The 23,381-nt window shown below is 42.5% G+C and overlaps 1 protein-coding gene and 1 long non-coding RNA gene across 2 annotated transcripts in view; one reads left to right on the forward strand and one right to left on the reverse strand.

Moving 5' to 3' along the window:
• Positions 1 to 23,381, reverse strand: part of ZNF804A (zinc finger protein 804A) — a 254,590-nt gene that overhangs the window by 33,825 nt on the left and 197,384 nt on the right. The window contains exons 3-4 of the mRNA XM_081858908.1: positions 17,922 to 18,052; positions 5,285 to 10,223 (exon numbers count right to left, since the gene is read on the reverse strand). Of these exons, the coding sequence (XP_081715034.1) occupies positions 6,965 to 10,223; positions 17,922 to 18,052 (3,390 nt within the window). The 3' untranslated portion in view covers positions 5,285 to 6,964. The remainder of the gene's footprint in view (positions 1 to 5,284; positions 10,224 to 17,921; positions 18,053 to 23,381) is intronic.
• LOC309335933 overlaps positions 3,046 to 23,381 on the forward strand; it is a 771,786-nt gene continuing 751,450 nt past the window's right edge. The window contains exon 1 of the long non-coding RNA XR_014153809.1: positions 3,046 to 4,877. This is a non-coding gene — a long non-coding RNA (uncharacterized lncRNA). The remainder of the gene's footprint in view (positions 4,878 to 23,381) is intronic.

Below are 23,381 nucleotides of genomic sequence, written 5' to 3' on the forward strand. Positions count from 1 at the left end.
TGAATCACAGGCACATGTGAGGAGAAAGTGGACCTTGTGTTGGTAATGTGAAGTGAGGGGAAAGATTATGTGAACCAATTCTCCTTACTAGTAGCATCAAAATATGTTACAGATAGGTAGCCGTGTTGGTCTGCCATAGTCAAAACAAAACAAATTCCTTCCAGTAGCACCTTAAAGACCAACTAAGTCAGTTCTTGGTATGAGCTTTCGTGTGCATGCACACTTCTTCAGATACACTGAAACAGAAGTGTATCTTCTACCCTGTAGAAGGGTCTGGAAACTTCTGTTTCAGTGTATCTGAAGAAGTGTGCATGCACACGAAAGCTCATACCAAGAACTGACTTAGTTGGTCTTTAAGGTGCTACTGGAAGGAATTTGTTTTGTTTTATCAAAATATGTGTGAATATTGAGTAGAGTATTAGGCCCTTCCTGGGTATTACAGTTTCAACTGAGGAATTTCCCAAGTCCTATTGTCTGCAGAAGAATGTTACCCTTGCTCAAAGGAGAGGGCATTTTCTATGGTGGCACCATGACATTTTAATCCCTAAGGAGGCTTGGCTGGTGTTGGCATTACAATATTTTGGGGTATTAGTTTCCGATTATTCGCTTTGCCCAGGCATTTTGCAGGGATTATATTGGTGTCTGGTCTTTTTTCATTTTTTTTCTTTTTAGCTGATGCCTTTTAGTGTTGATTGTTTTGTGACAGATTATATTTTTTTGTTGCTATGATTATCATCACCTTGGGATCCATTTTAGAAAGTTATGAAATAAAAAAGATATTTTTGCTTATCAGAAAAGTGCAGAGATGCACATAATAAGTGCAACTATAACTTAGTAATGAAAAATGTGTCTTTGAGGTCATAGCATGGTGGCAGAGAATGTTCTTTGTGTGCACAAAGTCCTATGAATCCTTGGATCTAAGGATCTAAGGACTTGGAAAGTGTTTTTTCATTTGAGATCTGACAAAATTACTGCCCACCAAACTGAGATAGATAGACCAACGATTGGACTCATTACAAAGCAGCTTGAAATGTTCATAAAGTCTTATGTGCAAGTTTGGCTTCAGTAGTTTTCTAGTAAGATTTGTATTATAGCAAACTGATGCAGAAGACTCTGAAATGCAGAAGGCAAAACTTCCCTGGAGCTAGGCATGGAACCAATGAGCTGTGCAGGCATGTTGGAAGTCTTTAATAGCAGACAAAGATTTAAAAGCTGTGTCTGTGGTCTGGTTTCCCCTCCAATGGATTATAGTGATGATCTATCATTTAGAAACTGAGTAGAAAATAAATTTGAAACCTCAGCAGTGAAGACTGAATATAACATCCTGAACAAGAAGTCGTATCATTCGTACAGCAGATACAATTTATTTTTTACAATTGAAAGTACAAAAAAAGCCCTAGTTCATATTTGCAAATATAAATCCTAAGAAACTTGAAAGGTGTCGCTAGCCGACAAAGGAGAGAGAATTAAATCTTTATAAAGTATATAGCAAGAGCAAAAAAAAGGAGACTGAAAACTATCAGGAAAAATAATATTTAAGCATCTAGTTGCTGTATACATAAATCCAGGATGCTCTACAAAATGTTAATATATACATATTGTATAGCAAGTTGCATTATTTTTTATACAGTTAATGACATTTTATTCACAACCTTTTTATAGTTTGCTTTATAAAAAATTGTCTCTAAATTCAATAGAAAAGACTTAAAATAACATGACAAAACTATACAATAGGGGAACATATACCATGTGCATTGGATACTGTCCTTATATACAGATACTTGAAACCATATACAGAAATGAAAATAAAATGAATGGGCTGAATCCAAACTAAGTTGGTCACACTACAGTCCTACTGGGTGGGACGGGGGGATGTGACAAGTTAATCACAACTAACATAAGCCCCATTGGTTTCAATAGGACCGAAATGTGACTACCATAGTTTAAACTAGTGATTCCCAAGTTGTGTGCCAGGACAAACTAGTCAGCCATGAAAAGGGCATTACATGTGCCTTGAAAAAACTAAGCCACCATGTTGGGTGCATCCACCACTCTCACATTTGGAAAGTCCATGCAGCACTGACATCTCCACCTCATCCATCTCTACCAATAGAGTAAAAGTGTCCCTGGAATCCCTGGTATAGCTGCCCTACAACTGACAGGTGTGAGGGGATCCCAGAAGTACCCTAGTACCTAGAAAATCATAGGTACTAGAAAACCATAGCAGATCGAGAAAAAGGGGTAAGGTGTTTAACTAGACTATATAACCAAGATTTAATGCAGTTTCAATGAGAATGCCTTCCTATTTCTCCTGGATGTTGAACACTCTAGACCAGGCATGGCCAAACTTGGCCCTCCAGATGTTTTGGGACTACAACTCCCATCATCCCTAGCTAACAGGACCAGTGGACAGGGATGATGGGAATTGTAGTCCCAAAACATCTGGAGGGCTGAGTCTGGTCATGCCTGTTCTAGACAGCTAGTGTGTGTGTGTGTGTGTGTGTGTGTGTGTGTGTGTGTAAAAAGGTGTGCCTCTGAGTTCTAATCCAGAAAAGAAGGGCCCTTGTGTCAAATGCTTGGGAAACACTAATATCAACAGATTAGAGTACAAAATCATCAGGTATGGACAAATGGCTGACTGGAAAAGGATTTTCCATTGTCCATTGTCCAGTACTTTACTAGGTTTCAGATTTGTACAAGGCAGTGGGCTGATTGCAGTTTATGCAAACTTTTATCAAAGCAGGGGAAGTCATACTGCCTGAAACAATCAATACCGGGTAACAAGAATGGTGTGCTGTGTAGGTGAGTAGGCCTCACTGCAGTGTTTACCCGATATTTTCAACTTGCTGTTCCTTCAAATGTTTTGGACTACAACTTCCATTGCCCTTGACTATTGCCCATGCTGGCTGAGGCTGATGGGAGTTGTAGTCCAGCAGCACTGGAAGGTCTAAAGGTTGGGAAGGTTCATGGACATATTGAAAGACCCACAGTGAAAAATAAAAAGAAGGAAAAATGTAGCTTTGCCGGAACAGCAGCCTCTGGAGGAAGAGGCAAGGCCGATAGCCTAGTATGCTCTTCTGTTAGTTCATTTGTGAAAGTTGATTCACATCTGAAAGTGCTGCTAGCCTTATCTCTCTATATGTTAACCTCTCTCTATATGTCATGTATTTTCCTTGTCTGGAAGATAATTGTCTGACCATCCACACTCAGAGCCATGACCACGTGTACATGGCCCTGTCCATCCATGAAACTCCCCAATATTAGAGCAGCATCCTCCCCCCCCCCAACTGCCATGCTTGGTGACACCACTGTCAGAATGCTGCCATGATAACTGTGGATAGACCAGATCACAAACATTGTTTGTGCAACTGCAGCTCTTGAAAACAATTGAGACACATCATTTGCAGGGGCAAAAACAAGTAGTGGGTAGGCAGTGAAGCTCATTCTAGTTTATTTGAAAAGAAAGCTTTGCTGTATGGCAAACACCTATGTGTTTACTGAAATGTTTACTGTATGAAATCAGCCTCAGAGTTGCCCTTTGGGTGGTTCTAGCTCCCATAACTGGTGATACACTAAGTGAAATGCAGCTTAACAGCCATGTTGGACAACCCAGTATGGTTCCTTATTTTTTAATGCCTTACAGGTAAAGGTAAAGAGACCCCTAACCATTAGGTCCAGTTGTGACCGACTCTGGGGTTGCGGCGCTCATCTCGCTTTATTGGCCGAGGGAGCCGGCGTACAGCTTCCGGGTCATGTGGCCAGCATGACTAAGCTGCTTCTGGAGAACCAGAGCAGCGCACGGAAATGCCGTTTACCTTCCCGCTGGAGCGGTACCTATTTTATCTACTTGCACTTTGACATGCTTTCGAACTGCTAGGTTGGCAGGAGCTCACCCCATTGCGGGGATTCGAACCACCGACCTTCTGATCGGCAAGTCCTATGCTCTGTGGTTTAACCCACAGCACCACGCACGTCCCTTACGGGGACTCTAAAAACTGTGGTGTTTTCAAGCATGCTGGTGAGCAAATTTGGCTGAACAAGTGGCAAGTTGTGCATACCATCTCTAGGGCAATTGCGGCAGCATTTGGGAAGTCCTCCCCAACCCTCCTGGTTTTTAGTTATAAATCATGAAGGCTCACTGCTTTGCAGGATGCAGCAGTTACGGTTTGTGACAAATTCAGTGCCTATTGTTGAGCTATCTCAAGATAATATGATTATGCTAACAAATCTCCTATTTAGATCTTCCGCCTATAGTTCATACTCCTTGTGAGATTATATGCCTCCCAAACGTTTGGGGCCTGGTCATGTTGTTCTTTTCCAAGGTCAGGGGCTGAGGAGGGGGAATCCTACATTTCTCATTTGGGTGGAACATATTAACTTTTCAATCATTTTCCAGCATAGGTGTTTGGGGAATGGGAAGCAATTTAACAAAAATCTATAGCCTAATTTAGGCTTATCATTGCAATCTGAAGATTAATTAATTCTGTAGACCCAGGTGATTTAAAGAAATGGCAACTTTAAAAAAAGCATTAAATTCCTTACTAGATGTTGACAGCATGAATTGTAGTGAAAATACTTAAGAAGTCTACACATGTGGACTGATTGAGTACAGAAATTACATATCAGAACAGTTCCTTTCTCTGAAATGATGTGGCTGTTCAAAAACTGCTTTTTTTTATTGAAATCCTTTACCTGCTTACCTAAACCCCACTGCACGCATTTGGAGTTGTTTTTGTAAAGGATTGTGCTGTCAGATAGATAAATTTAAACTACTGTAATCGATAGGTAAAAATACTGACATTTCGTTTTAAAAGATACTTGGTCCCACTTGGGATATTTATTAAATACAGTGGTACCTCGGGTTACATACGCTTCAGGTTACAGACTCTGCTAACCCAGAAATATTACCTTGGGTTAAGACCTTTGCTTCAGGATGAGAACAGAAATCGTGCTCCGGCAGTGCAGGCCCCATTAGCTAAAGTAGTGCTTCAGGTTAAGAACAGTTTCAGGTTAAGAACGGACCTCCAGAATGAATTAAGTACTTAACCTGAGGTACCACTGTATTGCACTATTTGAAGAAATACTTTAATAGCTTGTGTCCCACAATCTGATTTTAATACTGACCCAGTACCCAAATGTTCATCTGTTAGCAATAATTATGCAGGAGACTCTCATTGAAGGAACACTCCTCTTGGCTGGATCTACAACCCAGATCAAAGATTGGGTCTTTCCTTGTGACTGTCTTAGATTGAAAACATCACCAATGCTGTGATTGGGAGGATACAAAGGACTTGGCTATTGGCTAGATTATGCCCAGTCTGTCAGAGAGATATGCCTTGAACAGTTGCAAGGCAGCCATCAAATACTTCTTTCTTTCAGCCTCAAAGAACCAAAAGTGGCAATTGATTTCACACACACACACACACACACACACACACACACACACACACACCATGGTGGTGCAACTGGGAAAAAAATATTGTAACCAATTCTAGAGTGTGCACCTATGGTGCAATCTGTAACATTGGCCCTTTGGGTGGTGCTTGGACTGCCAGCTTCTTGCATTCACTGTGTAATATATTAATATGCCCAAGGGATGCTTCGTTGGTTTACCGTCCAGTTGATACTGGCAGCTCAATGTGTGAACTAGCGTTGCTGAAAAGACCTGTGCTTGCAGTAATATGAAAGCTCTCTTTGTTGTGTTGTGGCTGTACAGGTCACCCACCACTGTAACATTCTGGAATAACATGGAATAACCCAGTGACTCGCCATAATTGGATAGTTAATTTAACCACTCTGTGTTCTTGGTTGGCAAGGGAAGTCATAATGCAGTGATCCTGCTCCTGCAGTAAGGGAGAGGAGTGAAAATACTTAAGATTTTCCTCTTGGCAGCATCTCCTTTGATGCTCATAGCCATCAATATGTCTGTTATAACCTGGCAGTGCATGTGGTAGTCAGTGATACTGTTTCTGATGCTGAGATGAGCAGCAACACCAGTAGTTCCCTTGGCCCAGGTTCTGCTGAGCTACTTGATCTCTACTCAGGCTGACTGAGCTTTGTCAGTGTGTTTTAGACAGCCAGGCAATTCAGAGGAGGTCTGCAGACCGCAGGAGCTGCTGGCTGTTAGAAGTGTGTTGTGGAAGCAGTCCCTTGTGCTTGCTTTCCCTCTGAATGTTTTTTTCAAAAAACAAAAACAAAAGAGAGTGCCAGCACACTCTGCAAATGAGCAATATTTGTCTCCGCAGCATCAAGCTGCTAATACAATCAGATCTATTACCCTTTGTCATCCTCTCAGTAAGATTGTTCCCCTCTAGGTTTTAGCCTCTGAGCCATGATAATAAATCACAGAAGGCTAAGGGAAAGTTGGTTACCCAAACACAGAAGAGTTTACCATTTAAATGGCAGAAAGCAACCAGCTATGAGGCCCACAATGCGTGATTTTTGTTTCCTTTAAAAAAGATCGTAAAATCTGTAACAAAGAAAATTATTGCAAGAGAGAGTTTTCACTATATTTATGGTTATAAGGGATGTTGTACAAAACATAGTGCATCAGCTTTGTCTAAACATTACTTAGGTGTGAATACACAAATATAATTAAAAAAAACACAAGGAGCATACTTTACAACATAACTTACAGTCCTATAAATATATTTTATATACATGTTAGTATATTTTTAAGACATGATCTTCATACATACATATACACATATATATTATATCTATACATATGTGGTTTGTATTAATATTAGACTATTCAGTGCTTTAATTTTATTATGAATCTGCACTTTACATATAAATATTTGCATTTTTTAAACCAATAGCAAATTATTCTATATCAGAAGGCTCTTGCAACCTCTTAAACTCAGTCTATTGGTAGAGTGATCTGTCCATGGTTCTGATGAAGAGTGTTGATGTATCTTCAATCGAAGACTTGTCCTTCTAGTCTGACTGCTCCTCATGAGGCCTAGAATAGTGGTTGCAAAGGAATGACTGCAGGATGTGGTGACAGGAGTGAGGGGAACAGTGTGTGGGGCAATGGGGGAAATGCCAAATGGCTTGGGTGGAGAACTGAAGCTGGAATGAGGGGCAGTTGGGGTGGGCCAACGATGGCTGTGTGACTTGCAGGGCAAAGTCTTGGCCCGACTGACAGATGAGGTAAAGGTGTCCGTGAAAGAGCCGGGACTTGGGAAAGAAACTGTTGGTGGGGCTGAAGGACCTTAAATGTACTTGCTGCAGCAGCTGCAGCTGCAGCGGCTGCTGCTGCATGCTGTTGCAAAACCGTGTGGTGGATTGTAGTGACCGAGGTAGAGCACAGAGGCTGCTGCAAAGGCAAGGGCTGCAGAGGGGCATTGGAAGCTTGGACTGCAGCTGGAGGAAAAGTCAGCTTCATCTTACTGGCGAGCATGTTTTGCTGGAAGATCTGGTGGTAGGCCTCGCATTGCAGATCTTTGAACTTGTCGTGGCTTTCGGGAGGCAAAAGCAATGTGTGTTCGGGCAAAGTGAAGGGGGCAAGAATTTGCTCTGTGGTTAAAAAAGTGTGACTGTTCATATGTGCTTCTTTAAAGGGCAAAGGAGGCGGTGCATTAAATATACCTGGGTTATACCGTAGCCACTCATTGACTGATGGGTTGAGTTTCTCTTGGGGCATAGCCTCAGCCACTTCATAATGACACAGATATGCTTTAGGAGGAGGCTGATCAAAGTTTCTTTCAAGACTGGGCACTTTATTAGGAGCGTGCATTTCAGGAACACTCAGGTTTTCAGGTTTTTCTCCTTCTTCTAGCATGTTTTGAGGTTTCACCATTGGCTGAACACTGTGTTCGGTAACAGAAGAAGAAGAAAATGTAGATTCCTCCAGAGAGGTAGTTTTCTCTGTACTGGAAGAGTTTGAACCTTTGATATTTTCTAATGAAAGTAAATGTTCGGATTGTGGAGCTGTTTGACTTTCTACTGACTGGATTGTTTGTTCCATATTACCATTTGCATCATCTGTGATGGAAGATGTTTTTGTTTGCTCTGTGTTTTCTTCAGTAAATAGTTTGAGGGAATTATTGATTGTGCATACCCTTTTAGGAGACTCAACAATGACATTCCTTCTTGGTGCCCTCTCTCTAAATGCATGTAGAGTTCTTGCTCTCTTTCTCCTTCGTTTCCGTTTAGGTTTACAAGGTGCTGCTAAGTTACATGTTTGCCTCAGATTCTCTTCTGAGGAACAGGTCAGTGCATTTGAACTTTCATCTGATGAACAAGAATACATATGATGTCTCCGTTTCCTATGGGACCTCTCTGGCTCTTCTGTGAGCGAATGATAGGCTCTCTTCGTGGGCTGTGATTGATTCACACATTTTTCTTCAGGAAAATGGTCTAAATGTTTATGGTCTGGGCTACTGCTACATCTTCTGATTCTCCAACTACAAAATGCTCCAGAATGAACTGAGTTGCATCTTCCTGAACTTGAACCTGGTTTATTTGATTGTCTGTGAGAAATTGATTTACTCCTTCTCCACACTTGGTTAGAGTTAATGTAGAATTCCCTATTGTCTTTTATGTTGCAAGTGGGCTGTAGACTTTGGTTTCCATGGACCTGTGTGGATGTTTCTCCACAGTCACTGTTATCAACCTGGAAAGTTTCAGATGTCTGCTGAAAGAGTTCCACAACTGAATCTCCCATTCCATTTTCACCAGTGTCTTGTTCCAGAGCATTATGAAGCTTTGGATGTTTATCAACATCAGCACAGTTATTTTGCTGTTCGAGTAAGGGAGAAATTTTAATATCTGCCTCAGTAATTTCCTCCTCATAATGGTGGTGGCATAGCTTTCTTCTTCTTTCCCTCTTCCTGTTTTTGTGAAACCACTTTTCATGTGTTCTTTTTATCCAGGCTTTGTTTTGCTGTTCTGATGAGCTTTCATGTATACATTTTGGGGAATTATGACATTTTTCATTTTCTCCAATCATCCACAAAGTATCTAGGCTTAGGCCATCTTGTTTTTTATTGAGGCTACAATCCTCTGCCACTGAAGCATCCATCGTAGTTAATTTTTCATCATTGTATGGATGTGTGTTAATGTGAGATGCACAGTCAACATTTGCTAAAAGAAATTTATCTGGACAGTCTAAACTCAAATCATGGTTTGATTGAGGTTTATTTTTCTCGAGGCATTCGTTCGATCTTGATGACCTAAAGTCAAAACATAATGGATTACAACTGTATGAAATGACTGGCTCTGTGTTTGTGTAAATTAACATTTCTGATGGCCACTGAAGAATGGTTGATCCATGTTTGTTAAGCACAGGAACAAATGGCTCACAAGGTCTCTTTTGTGAATTTTGTTTACAAGGAAAAGCTACTGTTTCCCCCTCAGAATTTGCTGGCATCAGTCCATCCGATGAGCATTTTTTAATTTCAACTTCAGCGGCTGGTGAATCGCTGCTCAGATTCTGATCATTTTTTCCCTGGATATCCTGCTGTGATAAACAATTTTCATTCACAGGGAGACCTGTGCATTTATTTCCATTGGGCTCATCACTATTACTTTCTGCAGGGAGGGCTTTGTTCCCAAGGGCAACTTTGGATGATGTTTCATCTGGTGAGGCAGCTGAATCTACATTAACAGAAAAGCCCTCTGAATCACCAAGCCCAGGTTCTTTCAAATGAGAAGCAGGAGATCTTAATTCCATGACGTCCTTTATCATGTTTCCTTCACTGGGTGGTTCATCTGGTGGTTCCTGTACTTGGAGAGATTCATCAGCATGTTTTTCCATTAGTGGAACAATAGAATTAGGTTTCTCCTCAGAACACAGAGACATTTCTTCATTCAGTGAAACCTGAAGGTTGCAAGGTCCAGGAACAAACCGGCTTCTTCTGCTAAGCCCATGTTCAGACGAAGTTTCATCATTGTATTCATAGAAGGCAGCGGCCGATGATTCCAGCTTGACTGCTGCTTTCTTAGGAAATGCAAAAGAGAACCCCACTTTATGTCCATGGAGTCCCTGCATTTGATCCCCAGGCTTGTTAATGTCTGGCTTGCTGTTATTTGCATTTTCAGGTGAGGAAGAAGCCACAGATGTAACATTGTCAGCCGTCTTTGAGCTGTGCAATAATGCAAAGTTGAATTCTTGCTCCTTTTTAGTAGAGTCGATGAGGGCACGTGGAGGGATTTCATTACAATTATCTCGGACTGTAACTGTTGTGGATCTGAACATAGGGCCACTCCCTGGAGCACTGAAAGAAAACAAGAATACACTTTCTGTAAATGCAGTTCAGAAGCATTTGAAATGCAAAGCTAGCAGTGCAGTAACAATGTCGCCTTTCCAAAAACAGCACAATCCTGACATTTTACAGGCAAAAGATACGCATGCATTTGAAGGCAATTCTGTGCACAAGTGCTGCCTGCAAAACTCTCCTGTAGGTCCCATGAGTTCCAATTGCTATAGAGGATTGTATATCACCACCATCATTATCAGGGGTCAGCAACCTTTTTCAGCTGTGGACCAGTCCACCGTCCCTCAGACCATGTGGTGGGCTGGACTATATTTTGGAAAAAAAGAAATGAACGAACTCCTATGCCTCCAAAATAACCCAGAGATGCATTTTAAATGAAAGGAGACATTCTACTCATGTAAAAACATGCTGATTGCCAGACCGTCCATGGGCTGGATTTAGAAGGCGATTGGGCTGCATCCAGCCCCCAGGCCTTAGGTTGCCTACCCTTGGCTTAATGCCAAAATAGGCTTCCATTTGGTTTATAGCACCATCAATGTCTGCTCAAGTGCAGGGGTGAAGGAAGGGTACCCGGCACCCGGTGCGGGGTGTCGGGGGTGGGGCAAACTGCCCGGCGACGCATGCGGAGTACATAGCATGAGCCGCAAACATGACGTGTGTGCATGCGCCACTGGGCTGTTTCCCTCTCACACGGCAGCGGTGGCACGATGGCGGGCAGCGAGTCCGTGGCAGGGTGCCTTCTTGTCACCCCCTTAGAGATGGCACCTGGTGTGGACCTCCCCCTGCCCCCTTCCCTCGGCCACTGCTCAAGTGTCTAGGAGGAACCTGGTCTAGATGTCATAAGTGGGAGCTACCGTCTTTTGCTTTCTTGCTGCTTCCCCCATTTGCTTGCCTTTCTTAGGGCTCACTATGTGCAGCTGCCCAAAGAGAGATTGAAAGCAACTTCTCCTTCTTTCAGTGCTTGCTGGAGAGGGGAGGCAACAACAGGAGGGAGGAGGAGGATGAACCCAGGCAGTGGTCTCTAGAGTTGGCAGAGGGCCCTTTGCCAAAGCATGGACTAGATAAGCTCAGTTGGTTAGAGTCTGTTGATAACACCAAGGCTGCAGGTTCGATCCCCATATGGGACAGCTGCCTATTCATGGGGTTGCACAAGATGATCCTCAGGGTCCTTTCCAACTTTACAGTCCTATGGTTCTGTTTAACACTGTGGTTAAAGCAATGCCTCTTTTTTAAAAATGGAAGAAATGTATTAATAGATAGGTCTTAGAACTCTTCCATGCTGTGAAGTATGCAAAACAAACAAAAACAATTTCCAGGTTTCCCACCCATTCTCATTCAATATGGCAGACCACACTTTATATAACAGCTCTGTGTCCTGGGAGGAAATGAGCACATAGTCAGATGCCAAGGGTTTCATTGGGCCTGATGTGGTTCTATTCTCTGGAAACAAAAAAGAAAAAGAAAAGAACAAAGGGTGGGGGAAAGACTAAGACAACATGTCTCTTTGTGGTCATTTATTCTCCAGCTCCCTTCTGTTCTTATTCTCTTACAAAGAAGTCAGGAAGACATCTATACCACTGAACTAGACAATTATTTGAAAGTGACAAGGACAGAATTGCAGCTGGAATGGTCCAGACCATTATGCTGGAATTACAAAATTTGTCTTGAATTTTTCTTTAGGAGAAACATAATGGCAACTTTTGGTGTGGTTCACACACACACTGGCCCACCCCCTGCCAGCCTTGGACTGGAGCGTCTTCCACCACCGTGGGGAGAACCTTCAGCATGAACAGAGCCCTACACACAAGTACACCAAATTAAGGCTATCCGTCCATTGTGGCTGGGGAAATGGAAACCGGTACTTTACATGAGTGGGACTTCACATTTGGTGAAGGTTCAGTGAAAAGAATGTGTGTGAACCTGGGACTTTTACCTATCTCTCAGTGAACATGACACCTACATGCTACAGTTGAATGTGTGAATGAACCAGACCTAATTTACATGTAAGCACCCCTCTCCCCACTGATCACTAAAGATGGAATTCAGTGTTGCTCTATTGCAAAAGTTCTGTCTTTGCAAGTATTTCAACTAGCCAGATGGGACAATCCCGTCTCTCCTTCCTCCCCATTGTTCTGTGGGTTCTCCTGACACCCCATCAAGTCATTCTTTGAGGGACGGTGGAACCCCATGGCTCAGGCAGAAGTCCTTGCACAGGGCTTCTCCTGATGGAGTTTCTTAAGCGAATCCCATCCCACATACTGTATTTATCAAAATCCATATTGCAGCTGTGAATCATAACACTAGGGAATTATTGTCTCTCAAGCATGTATATTTTGGTAAACATCAGTTTGGCAATTCTGCAAGGCATGTTTGCTCCCACCCTTCCCTTCAAGAAAGAAATGCAAGGCCTGCCACTCCCATGGGGAGGGGAGAGGGGCTTGGTCACATGGTATCAGTGGGCAAATAGGAGGTGGTCTGGAAGGGGTTTTAAGGTAGCTCCTCCTTCAAACCCCCTCCTGTTTGCCGATTGGTACCCTTTATGCAATATTGGCATTATAGGCTAATCACCCAGAGCTGAGTAGGATTTTTGTTGTTGTTAGGGCCTCTCTCCCCCCACACACTTCACACTGTTGAGTAAATTTGATTAGCATTCAGGGAGAGGTATGGCTTGCTTGCCAGTATGGCATTGAGTCTGAGTAGATAAGAAAGCTGGGTGCAAACCCTAGGTTTATGGAGGCAGTATTGGGCTAAGGACACCCTTCAGAGACCAGCTGCTACATTGTGCCAGGAGGGCTTGGAGGAGTGTCCCTTGAGGCCTGGAGTACACACACAGGTGAATGCTGCACAGTCTGCATGCACTTGTGGGGACCATACACAAGGTTTTTCTGATGAGGAGGGAGTCTTTTATTCACTGACCTTAGCTGGGGAGCCACAGTGCAAGGCTGTAGCTCATGTCCAGACTAGGTGAGGATTTACCTGTCAGAGTTTGACAAAGTCCTCACCTGTCTGTTAAATCTGAATTTGTTTGATTGGGTTGACTTCTTTGCTTGGAATGCATATCCTCCATTCTGTTAACATTTTAATAAATAGAACCTTTAACCTATTCTATGTCTCAAGTCTCCTTTCTGGATTTGTAGGTGGGGGGGGGGCTTGGCATAAATTATATGTCAAAATCTCTTTAATCTTGAATTTGTACAGCATGCTGCCCAACATTTCTCTTTCAAAAATAGGGACACCCTAAGGAAAAGAGGGACATTCTGGGATCAAATAAAAAACTGGGACAGCTTCTGTAAATCAGGGACTGTCCCTGGAAAATAGGGGCACTTGGACATCATATGGCACAGGACTTTATTATAAAGAGCCAAAGTACCATGCCTAGGATAGGGCACTAATTTCCCTACTCTATAAAATCCCACCTGCCAGAATTATTTTAGCTTCCCTTGAAACATCTTCAGATCTTTTGACTGAACAAGATCTTCCGCATTTGTCTCAAATTTCACTTTGTGTGCAATTTGGTGGAAAGCCCAACTGACAGCAGCTCTCCAGGGCCTCTCAGACAGTCTTGCTATCCTTGATCATTTCATCGGAAATGCTTACAACGGAACTTGCAGCTTTGTGTATGCAAAACATGGCCCCTGCCACTGATCGGCAACCCCCCCTCCCCTGTGTTTTTAATGACATTTTGGGAATGCATGTTGCGCTAGCAATTTTGGAATGACTTTTAAACACATCTTATTTGACACACGAGTTGTTGAGTGAAGATAAGTATGGAACCCCCCATGGTCATTTTAAATAGTTGCTCTCCGAGCACAGCTACCCTATACCAGACAGGTTTGCATTTTCTCTGATGTAGCATGTAGAGCTCTTAGCTGTATTTCTAAAACATTTATAGCTGTATCTAAATGTATACAGTACCCCAGGGGTCCAGCTTGCAATTTCAGATATGTATACACATAGGCTGATCTATTGTCCTCCTCTCTCTCCGAAGCACCACCATTAATAAATATACCATTAGGTATAATGTGATCATTAGCACAGCATGAGGAGTTGGATACGGACCTCTGGCTGTGAGTTATTTAAAGGTTACAAAGGCCTGAGGAGTAAGGGTGAAATAATAACAACACACACCCCAACCAGCAACATGCTAAATCAGAGTTTTGGGATTTAAACTGTTTCAGCTGTACAGTAACCTAGAGGGCTTAAATTATTTCTGGTTCGAATTGTTCATGGTCTGCAGCCAATTCATTGCAGAGTCTTGGGTCTGGAAGAAGACTGTAAGGTCACTCATTTTGCCTTTCTGTGATTAATTGCTTTATATACAAATATCCCTGATGGGTTATTCTTCAAATCCAGAATTGAGGGGAGTAGGGGTGCTGAATGCAACCATAGGGCAAGGATGATGATGAGGAGGAGGAGGAGGAGGACGATGATTTAAAGGGATATCTTAAGGACGTGAGTCATGCCACCCATTAATTGGAAATAGGAAACGTTACTATTTTCAGGGGGTTATTAGTCAGTTCTGATGAGAAACAAAAGTTGCCATTAAGAAGTATAGGCTGGCAGGCAGGATTTGGGAAAAGGTTTTGGGAAATATAGATTCAAGACCCTGCTCAGCAAGCTGGGTATCTGTGAGTATACCTCAGCGTCAGTTGCCAACCTGTGAAATGGATGTGATAACTGTCAAAAGAGTATAAAGGGGGTATATAATTCATAGGAATTACAACTAACACTTGATAACCCAAATTCTCAGTTCTCGGATCTATATTTTTGAAAAAGTGGTCAAATGACATTTCTCTTAAATCAGGGTGAGCCAATATGATGATCTCTAGTCAGATGTTGCAGTACTACAACTCCCATCATCCTTGACCATTGGCTGTGCTGTCTGGGTCTGATGGCACCTGGACAACATCTGGAGGATGCATTGCTGGGTACTCCAGCCTTTCAGATTATTTTTTGTCAGTGCTCCCCCTGGTCATGAGGTACAGTATGTTATAGGCTAGGTCTTAGAGAGCTGTTCTTTCTTATCAACGCAGTAAATCTCAGAGCAGTTTTGCATGACAATTCAGATCTCTCCATTTGGAAGTCCACTAAAAAACCCATGTTTATTGTTTTAAAAAATGTCAGAAATGAAGGAAAATATAGGACTTCAGTCATCACGCATAATTGCCTGTCAGTGCAACAAGAAAATACTTCATAATGGCAGCCAATCAATTTAGAATGTGCTAAGAGCAATGATTTGTGGTGATGAAGGGAATGCTATTAGCAGTTTGAATGTGTGAACACACCTCAATAAAAGTTGTAACATGAATTGCACATTTAAAGTGTGACATAAAGCAGCAGCCATAAGGGGTCCTCTGTTTGCCGTTTCCACAGTATATATGGTTTGTGACACTGAGAAGCAGTTGCTTAATGCAGTAAAATGTTTGACTTTGTTCTTTCCACCCAGCATATCCTTATATTGCTGCTACACATATTTCAATGTCTACAATGGCTTCATGCAATCCCAGATGGGAGAGCAAAATGGATGTTTGCAAACTGAGATGAAAGATGGAATGCTACTAGTGATAAAGGATGCAGAGAGGCTACCAATGATAAAAATGTGTGACATCCCCGATGTTGGACCAGATCATCTGCTTGTTACTCTGCATGTTCCCAGCAGTACTGATTGGGGGTTGGGCAGGGGGAGAGAAAATTAGGAAAATTAGGGATATTCTGCCATCAGTCTATAGTGATCAGCATCTTCCTGTTGGGATCCACAGAATGCTGTGTGAGGTAGTAAGTCTGCAGGCTTGAGTTTGCTAGCTGATGCAATCAGCCTGCAATACTTTCTATGGAGGTGCTGGGTCAGAATGACTCAGCACTAATGTGCTAACAGTTGATTGGCTGTCATCAGTTTAAAAGGGAAACCTGTCCAGCAGTAGAGGAGTGTGGTCAGAGTGAAAGAGTCTTCCTATTTGCCTTAAGGTGCAGCCAGGTACTCTGTCTGACTGTATGAACTGCTTCTGTAGATATTTGTATATATAGTAAGGGTTAGGGTAAAGGTAAAGGGACCCCTGACCATTAGGTCCAGTCGTGACCGACTCTGGGGTTGTGGCGCTCATCTCGCTTTATTGGCTGCGGGAGCCAGCATACAGCTTCCGGGTCATGTGGCCAGCATGACTAAGCCACTTCTGGCAAACCAGAGAAGCACACGGAAACACTGTTTACCTCCCTTCTGGAGCGGTACCTATTTATCTACTTGCACTTCGTGCTTTCGAACTGCTAGGTTGGCAGGAGCAGGGACCGAGCAACGGGAGCTCACCCTGTCGTGGGGATTCGAACCACCGACATTCTGATTGGCAAGTCCTAGGCTCTGTGTTTTAACCCACAGCGCCACCCATAGCCCACATTTGTCTATATAGCTCACAATAAATAATACTGCACTGATACTGATACAATAATACTGAACCTGGAACTCTGAGCTTTTCTGCTAAAGCGCCGTGAAGAATTCGCAACACTTCCCACTGTAGCACCCACTTTTCCCCTGGGACCCTGAAGATTTTTTCACATGGGCAAATTCCTTTGCAGGATTTGACTCAATCACTGGAACCTCCTCTTTCTGTAAGAGCTATTCGACAGTGGGACAGAGGAGGCTGTGGACTCTCCTTCCTTAGAGGTTTTTAAGCAGAGGTTGGATGGCCATCTGTCATGGATGCTTTAGCTGAGATTCCTGCATTGCACGGGTTGGAATGGATGACCTTTAGGCTACCTTACAACTCCACAGTTCTATGATTCAGTGATAATACCACCAGGTAGCAGGTGGTGGGATGGATCTCTGCCAGAGACTCTGTAAACCTGTAGTCCATCAGAGTAGACAACATTGGGCTAAAGTGTCCAGTGATTTGACTCTGAAGAAGCTAAGTTTGTATCTGCTTGCACAATGGGACTTCCTCTTCCTCTCCTGTCCCTGTGCCTCCTAACAAATCAAATCAAAACAAAACCCTGCACCGGAAGGTGCCTGCTATGGGCAACTGGCCACTGTGAGAACAGGATGCTGGACTAGATGGGCCTTGGACCTGATCCAGCAGGCCTCTGCTTACATTTTTATGTGTGCAGGTGAGTCGATGAAAGAGAAGTCTTGTTGTGCAAATGGAATTGTATTGTACAAGCAGAATGGCAGCATTGGCTACAGCACTATTATTCCACTTCCTCAGTTGCTGGTAAGTGAAGCCCCTGAATCAGCAACCTTTGTGATCAATGTGACATTTGCTATCAATAAACTGCTTAAAGCAGAATAGGACCCAAATTCCAGAATGAATACTACAGAATTGAACTGGGTTGTGCAATATTGCGCAGACTAGCAGCAAGCCAGCGTATTCCTTTCCTCATCAGTGGTGTCCTGTCAAAATTCAAATGACTGACCTAGTTTCCTAATGTTTTCTACTGCTAAGCCTGATTTATTAAATATATATAGGACATGTTTTTAACTCAAATACTTGTCATTTTAGCTCTGTTGAAAAAGTAATGTTAAAACATTTATTTCTTTGCATGGTGCCACATCTAATTGCAACATACAGTTCAGAGAGTGCCAAAAATATATAGCTACTTTGTTCTGGTTTGAGATCTTAATAGTCATGGGGCATTTTGCCACATCATGTCATCTGGAATATTCTTCCCCCTTTCCCTGTACTTTTTACCTTTCAATAACTTTTCACTCACCACACAACTTCTTTTCTCAGTTCAGCTAACTTGTGTAAGCGTTGAAGGGCTTTTTCTTGCTTCCTTTCATCTTTTCTTGATTTGGAAGCTACATTTCGGGCAAACTCCCTCTGTTTCAGCTCCTTGAGTCTCTATTAGGAACAATCGAAAGCAGGGTCAGGGGGAAGGGGGGAGGAGAGAAACATTTAATGCAAAAAGAGAGGAAAATACTGCAAAATTATTTAAGAAGCCATTATTTTCAGTTCTCATTAAACCCTCTGATTTATGCATTTATACAAACTGAGAGTAGCCCCCGAATTTAGCATAGCTATGATGGAATTTTGTTCAATTGCTAGTCCTTCATGATTGCTTGTGTATTGTTTTGGTACCAAAATGGTTTTGTTTAAGGAAATGACCCAATACTACTATCTCTAAATTTATTTATGGGGTATTGTTTAGTTCCAAAAGCATCGATGAGGAGGGAAGACACATTTTTGTGGTTCATCTCAAGCACCAAATGTCTTGGACTGGTCCTTCTTGTTACTCAGCTACAAGTCTTCCATAATGGCAATATTTTTAGGTGGAATTCAATCACATACCAGCAAATTCAGGTCACACGGTTATAGCTGATTGGGAGAACAACAGACTTGCTTCCCAAAAAAGATTGTTCTGGAAAGCACAGACAACTCCTGTTTTGATGCACCATCATCTAGCCTCCCTGCAGACAATTTGGAATGAATGCTCACTTAAACAGTCAATGTGATCTAATCTACCTCAAAACCAAGGAAGTGCTCACCAAGAAGTGCCCTAAGATATTTATCCAAAGCATTCAATATAAAGCAAGTAGGGAACTAGCTGCCTTGAAATAAAAAAGAAAGAACTCTTGATATAAATCCTAAAATCACAGGTTTCAAAATTATAGAAGAGAAGGCAGCATGCTTCTGCATGCCCAGGGGGATGGATTCCATTCTGGCAAGGAACAGGCAGACTTCCCTCAGACCAAGCTGAAACAGAGACCAAAGACACAAATTAAACTACCACTTTGAAACCTGAGATCTGCGGTTGGGAGTTAGAGGGGTGGATGGACAAAGGAACCACCATCCACCCTGCTGAGAGCCTGAGGGCCCTGCTACTGCCTCTATCCACCTGGTCCAGGGTGTGGCCAGGTTTTATAAGGACTGCTGCTGCTGCTCAGCAGAGAGGGCTTCTTCTTTTAAATTGCTTTTAAATGGTTTTTTTATAGCTTTTTTTTTTTTAGTGTTTTAACTGAGTTTTCCAAATTTTCAGTTCAGTTCTCTACTGTTCCACACCAGTTAGCGGGGGGTTTTTATTAAAAAAAGTTTTTATGAAAATTAATCAGAATTTTTAGTGTAAATAGATACTTTAGGGGAGTATAATTTGGCCTAATATACATTACTGTATTGGCAAAGCAATTGTCCTCAGTGTAATGCATTTTTGTGACGTTTTCACTAATGCATGTACACTTTACCCCAGTATATGCATCTCTGCACACATTACTTGGTTGGATAATTGTGTTGCAATAGATAGAGAGGTGTGCATTGTAAGTTGGTTTGCATATTGTTTCCGAAAGTGCAAATTTGGCAAGTTCACCTTTAAATGTGAACTGAATTGAATTAGTTCCCCATTCCTAATCTGAGGAGTGGCTATGGAAACAGTTTGAGGTTTCCTCTATGATGGTGCAGAGATATAGAGAGGATCTTTGTATGTATGTGGGGTTTTTTGGGGGGGATGCAGTAAAATTGGGGTCTTCTTTTGTTATACAGACAAGCTTATTAAGATAATCAAAGTTCAGCCTTTCCAATCTGACCCTAATCCAAACAACAACCCAAAAATCTAACCAATTACATTTTCAATCTTGAAAGGTAAATACATTCTACCATAGTGGTTAAAATGGACAGATGAGACAATCAAATGCTACACAACTTTATTAAGGACAATCTTCAAAACAAATATTTACACTATGGATAGCAATGGTGCCCCTGTCCTTGCACCAATGTGTTGCCTCAGAATTACTTCCAACTGCTTTGGCACATCTGCACTCAAAAAAACTAGGCTTAGTGTTTTAAGGTATATGTTGAAATAAACAAGGGTGTTTTCCAAAAGGAGTTTGCAACTTTCATCCATCTGATCATTTATATTATTCATTTATTTTAAACATTTCTAACCTGGTCTTATTCACAAGTGATCCCAGGTGGGGTAAAAAAACACCAAAAAACCAAATTGAGAACAATTACAACAGCATCATTCTGCACAATAATATCAGAAAACATGAGCCAGCAAACAAATAAAAATGGCAGCCATTCACATAGTTGACTACATCTTAAAAGCTAGTCTAGGAGTTAATATCCATCAAAGGCCTTAGCAAAGGCTTGATTTGGTAGTTGAATTTAGGGGCTGGAAAACAAACCAATACTGTACAACCCTTTTGTTTCTTCTGTAGTTTAGAGAAAGATCCTCAGCAACTCACTCTGAGTTCTACCTTTCACTCCTGACCATCCACTATAGTCCTAATTTGCCTAACATTGTCACTTCCTGTGCTCTGTGCTTCCACAAACTCACATCTACACAATTCTTCATAAGTCTGATTTAAGTCTATTATTTATAATGACACATAGATTTATAATGGCACATAGGAACCTGTGTTGTGCCAAGTTGTCAAACCAGTGATCTGTTAAACGGAGTCTTGTCTGACCAGACAGTGACTCTGCAGAGGGTCTCCCAGACCTAGCTGGAGATACCTGGAGCTTTCTGCACGCTGGTCTACAGCTCTTCCCTAGCAAGCACCTAGCAAGCACACCGCTGTTCAGGAGTCCTCCTCTCCTCTCCATTTCCTTTCCTTTCCTTTCCCTTAAACTGCAGCCTTTGTGAAGCACATTTGCATGAACCTAATTTATTCACCCTTTAGTAGTTTGGTGTACTCCCTTTCTCATTCTGAGTGATACTAGCGCCGTGCCATCTGTCTCTTCAGATGCTGTCATAAACCTTAAAAAGATGCCGAGAAAGAGCAGAGTGAAATATTACACTCGTGGGTTAATGGGTATTACTTGTCACTTCAGTAACTCTGTGTGGCTTTTCAGGGAACCCTTGATGGGTACAAATAAATGATTTGGAAGTTAAAATAATCATGACCTCTGCTGTAAGTATTCCCCAGGTGGAGCTTGCGAAAAACATTGCCGTATGTTGCAAGCTAAAAACAATGAAACTTAGGCATTTTGGACAAGACTTTGGAATATTTGATAGCTGCACTATAATGCAGAATGCTAGGTTACTGAGGCTCCATTTCATAAGACCCAGCTCTTATCTTCTTTGAAGATTGAAGGTAGCAGTTGCAACCCCCTCGGATGGTATTAAAGATATCCTTCTCCTGTCTATGCAGATCAGGACATCAGGAACATCCACACCACAAACTTAAACTGGTGAAACTACTTTAAAAACCTGGCTCTCTGGCCAGGCAGTCATGCCCCCATGGCCGCACCAGGTGGGGGGAGCTCCCCATCAGCTGGCGACTATGTGGGTCCAGCTGCCAGGAAGGAGGTGGAGAGAGATGGTTCTCAACCAATGCCCACCAGGAAAACAGTGAGTGTCCATTCTGTGGACAAGGTCAAAACGCACACTACCGCCAGTGATGGGTAGCCGAACTCCAGGGAGGGTTTGGTGGAAGATCTGATGACTGAGGTGACAAGTGGGAGTGGACCTGAATGAAGTCCCCAAGGGACTCAGTCAGCTCTGTAGCTCCACTCCGTGAGTGTGCCAATCTCTGGATCCATCTGCTGTTGATCAGTTTGCAGGCAAACCAAATTCAAAATTCTCCAGTTGGCGAAAGAGACTGCTGTGTCTTCCACTGGCTGTGGTACCCAGCTGTTGGGTCTCCAGGAGCGGCGGTGCGGTGCCATAAGCAACACAGTGTTACGGTTAAAGGTAAGCAGAATTCTTACAAATTTGCACATATACACATATATATTCTGCTGCCAAACTACACTTACAAATCGGTGACTAGGTCTGCCTAAGACTACATCCACAGAAAACAGCCTGTTTAAGTTTGGGATTAAGTGCTTCTTTCACATTCTTACCTTCTTTTTTACTAGCTTGCAAATGGAAGAGCTGTTTAAGGACATGTAACAAAACATAAAATGGCATTAAAATGTGGAAAACCCATACATTAATAAAAAAAAGATACTGAGAAACACATTAGCTTCATTCCTAGAGACTAGAAAGGGACTCACAATGCATTTTAGATTCCTTTATGACAGAGGAAGAAAAGTTCCTGCCTTAAGGGGCTTACGTATCTAGAATATGAAACAGGGGAAGCTGTGGAGGAAAGGGAGGAAAGCAAGGCAGGTGGTAAATGGGGAAAGATGGGCTATTATTTCAGTTATATGTAGAATGAGAACATCAGGGTCCTGTTGGATGAAGTCAAAGGCTTGCTGTCCAACATGCTGTTTTCGCAGAGGCCAACCAGATTCCCTTGGGAAGCCAGAACAGGCATGCCTCTAGATGCCAGTTTCCCATGGGAATATCAAATGAGAAGAGTGTTATTGTGATCAAACCCTGCTTTCAGGCTTCCCATAAGCCTCTGGTTAGCCAGTGTGAGAACAGAATGCTGGACTCAATGGGCCACTGGCCTACACCAGGAACGCTTTCCTTGTGTCCCCCAACTCTGATTGCCAGCAACTTTTATTCAAATGACAGCCATGCCATTATGAAGAGTGATGCAGTACTGGAGACAGGGCAATGTGTGCTACATGGCCTGGCCTGCACCTCCTAAGATAGCATAAGATAGTCATACTACCAGTAAGATTCAACTATCAGTTTGGTCAGGTTTTTTTACATGGAGTAGGAAGAGACCATCGGTGCCAGTCAGGCCACCTCATAATTTAGATGGCATCTGGCTCCACCCCCGGCTCCTCGTATTGTTGTGTGATATCAGGATATTGTGTTGGCCCCTCTCAATCATCTTGAGAAGTTGGCACCACTGGAGGGGACACTGTCTTTTCTTTCCCACTAGACCAGTGGTTCTCAACCTGTGGGTCCCCAGAAGTTGTTGGACTACAACTCCCATCATCCCTGAGCTCTGGCCTTGCTAGCTAGGGGTGATGGGAGTTGTAGTTCAACAACATCTGGGGACCCACAGGTTGAGAAAGGCTGATCTAGACAGTAAAATGTCTTGGGCTGGCCTAGTACTTAGGTCTGGTTACAGTCACTTCTGTTCTACTGTAACTTAATTGTTTTGTTTTTGGCCCAAATGGTGTATTCACCCTTGGGCAACACTCCATATACCAGTGGTGGGTATAACCACCACACACTCTTGCATTCACACACGCTAACACAGATATAGGACATACAGGTCATCCTCCTCCTCTGTGCAGATAGGAGGCAATTTGCATCCCTATCAGGGATAGGAAAGTAGGAAAGGGACAACTGTATTCTCAACAGGGCCCGGGCTTGGTGGAGAGATTTAAC

Source organism: Podarcis erhardii (assembly GCF_964252035.2).
Source record: "Podarcis erhardii genome assembly, chromosome: 1".
In the NCBI taxonomy this organism is placed as follows: Eukaryota; Metazoa; Chordata; class Lepidosauria; order Squamata; family Lacertidae; genus Podarcis; species Podarcis erhardii.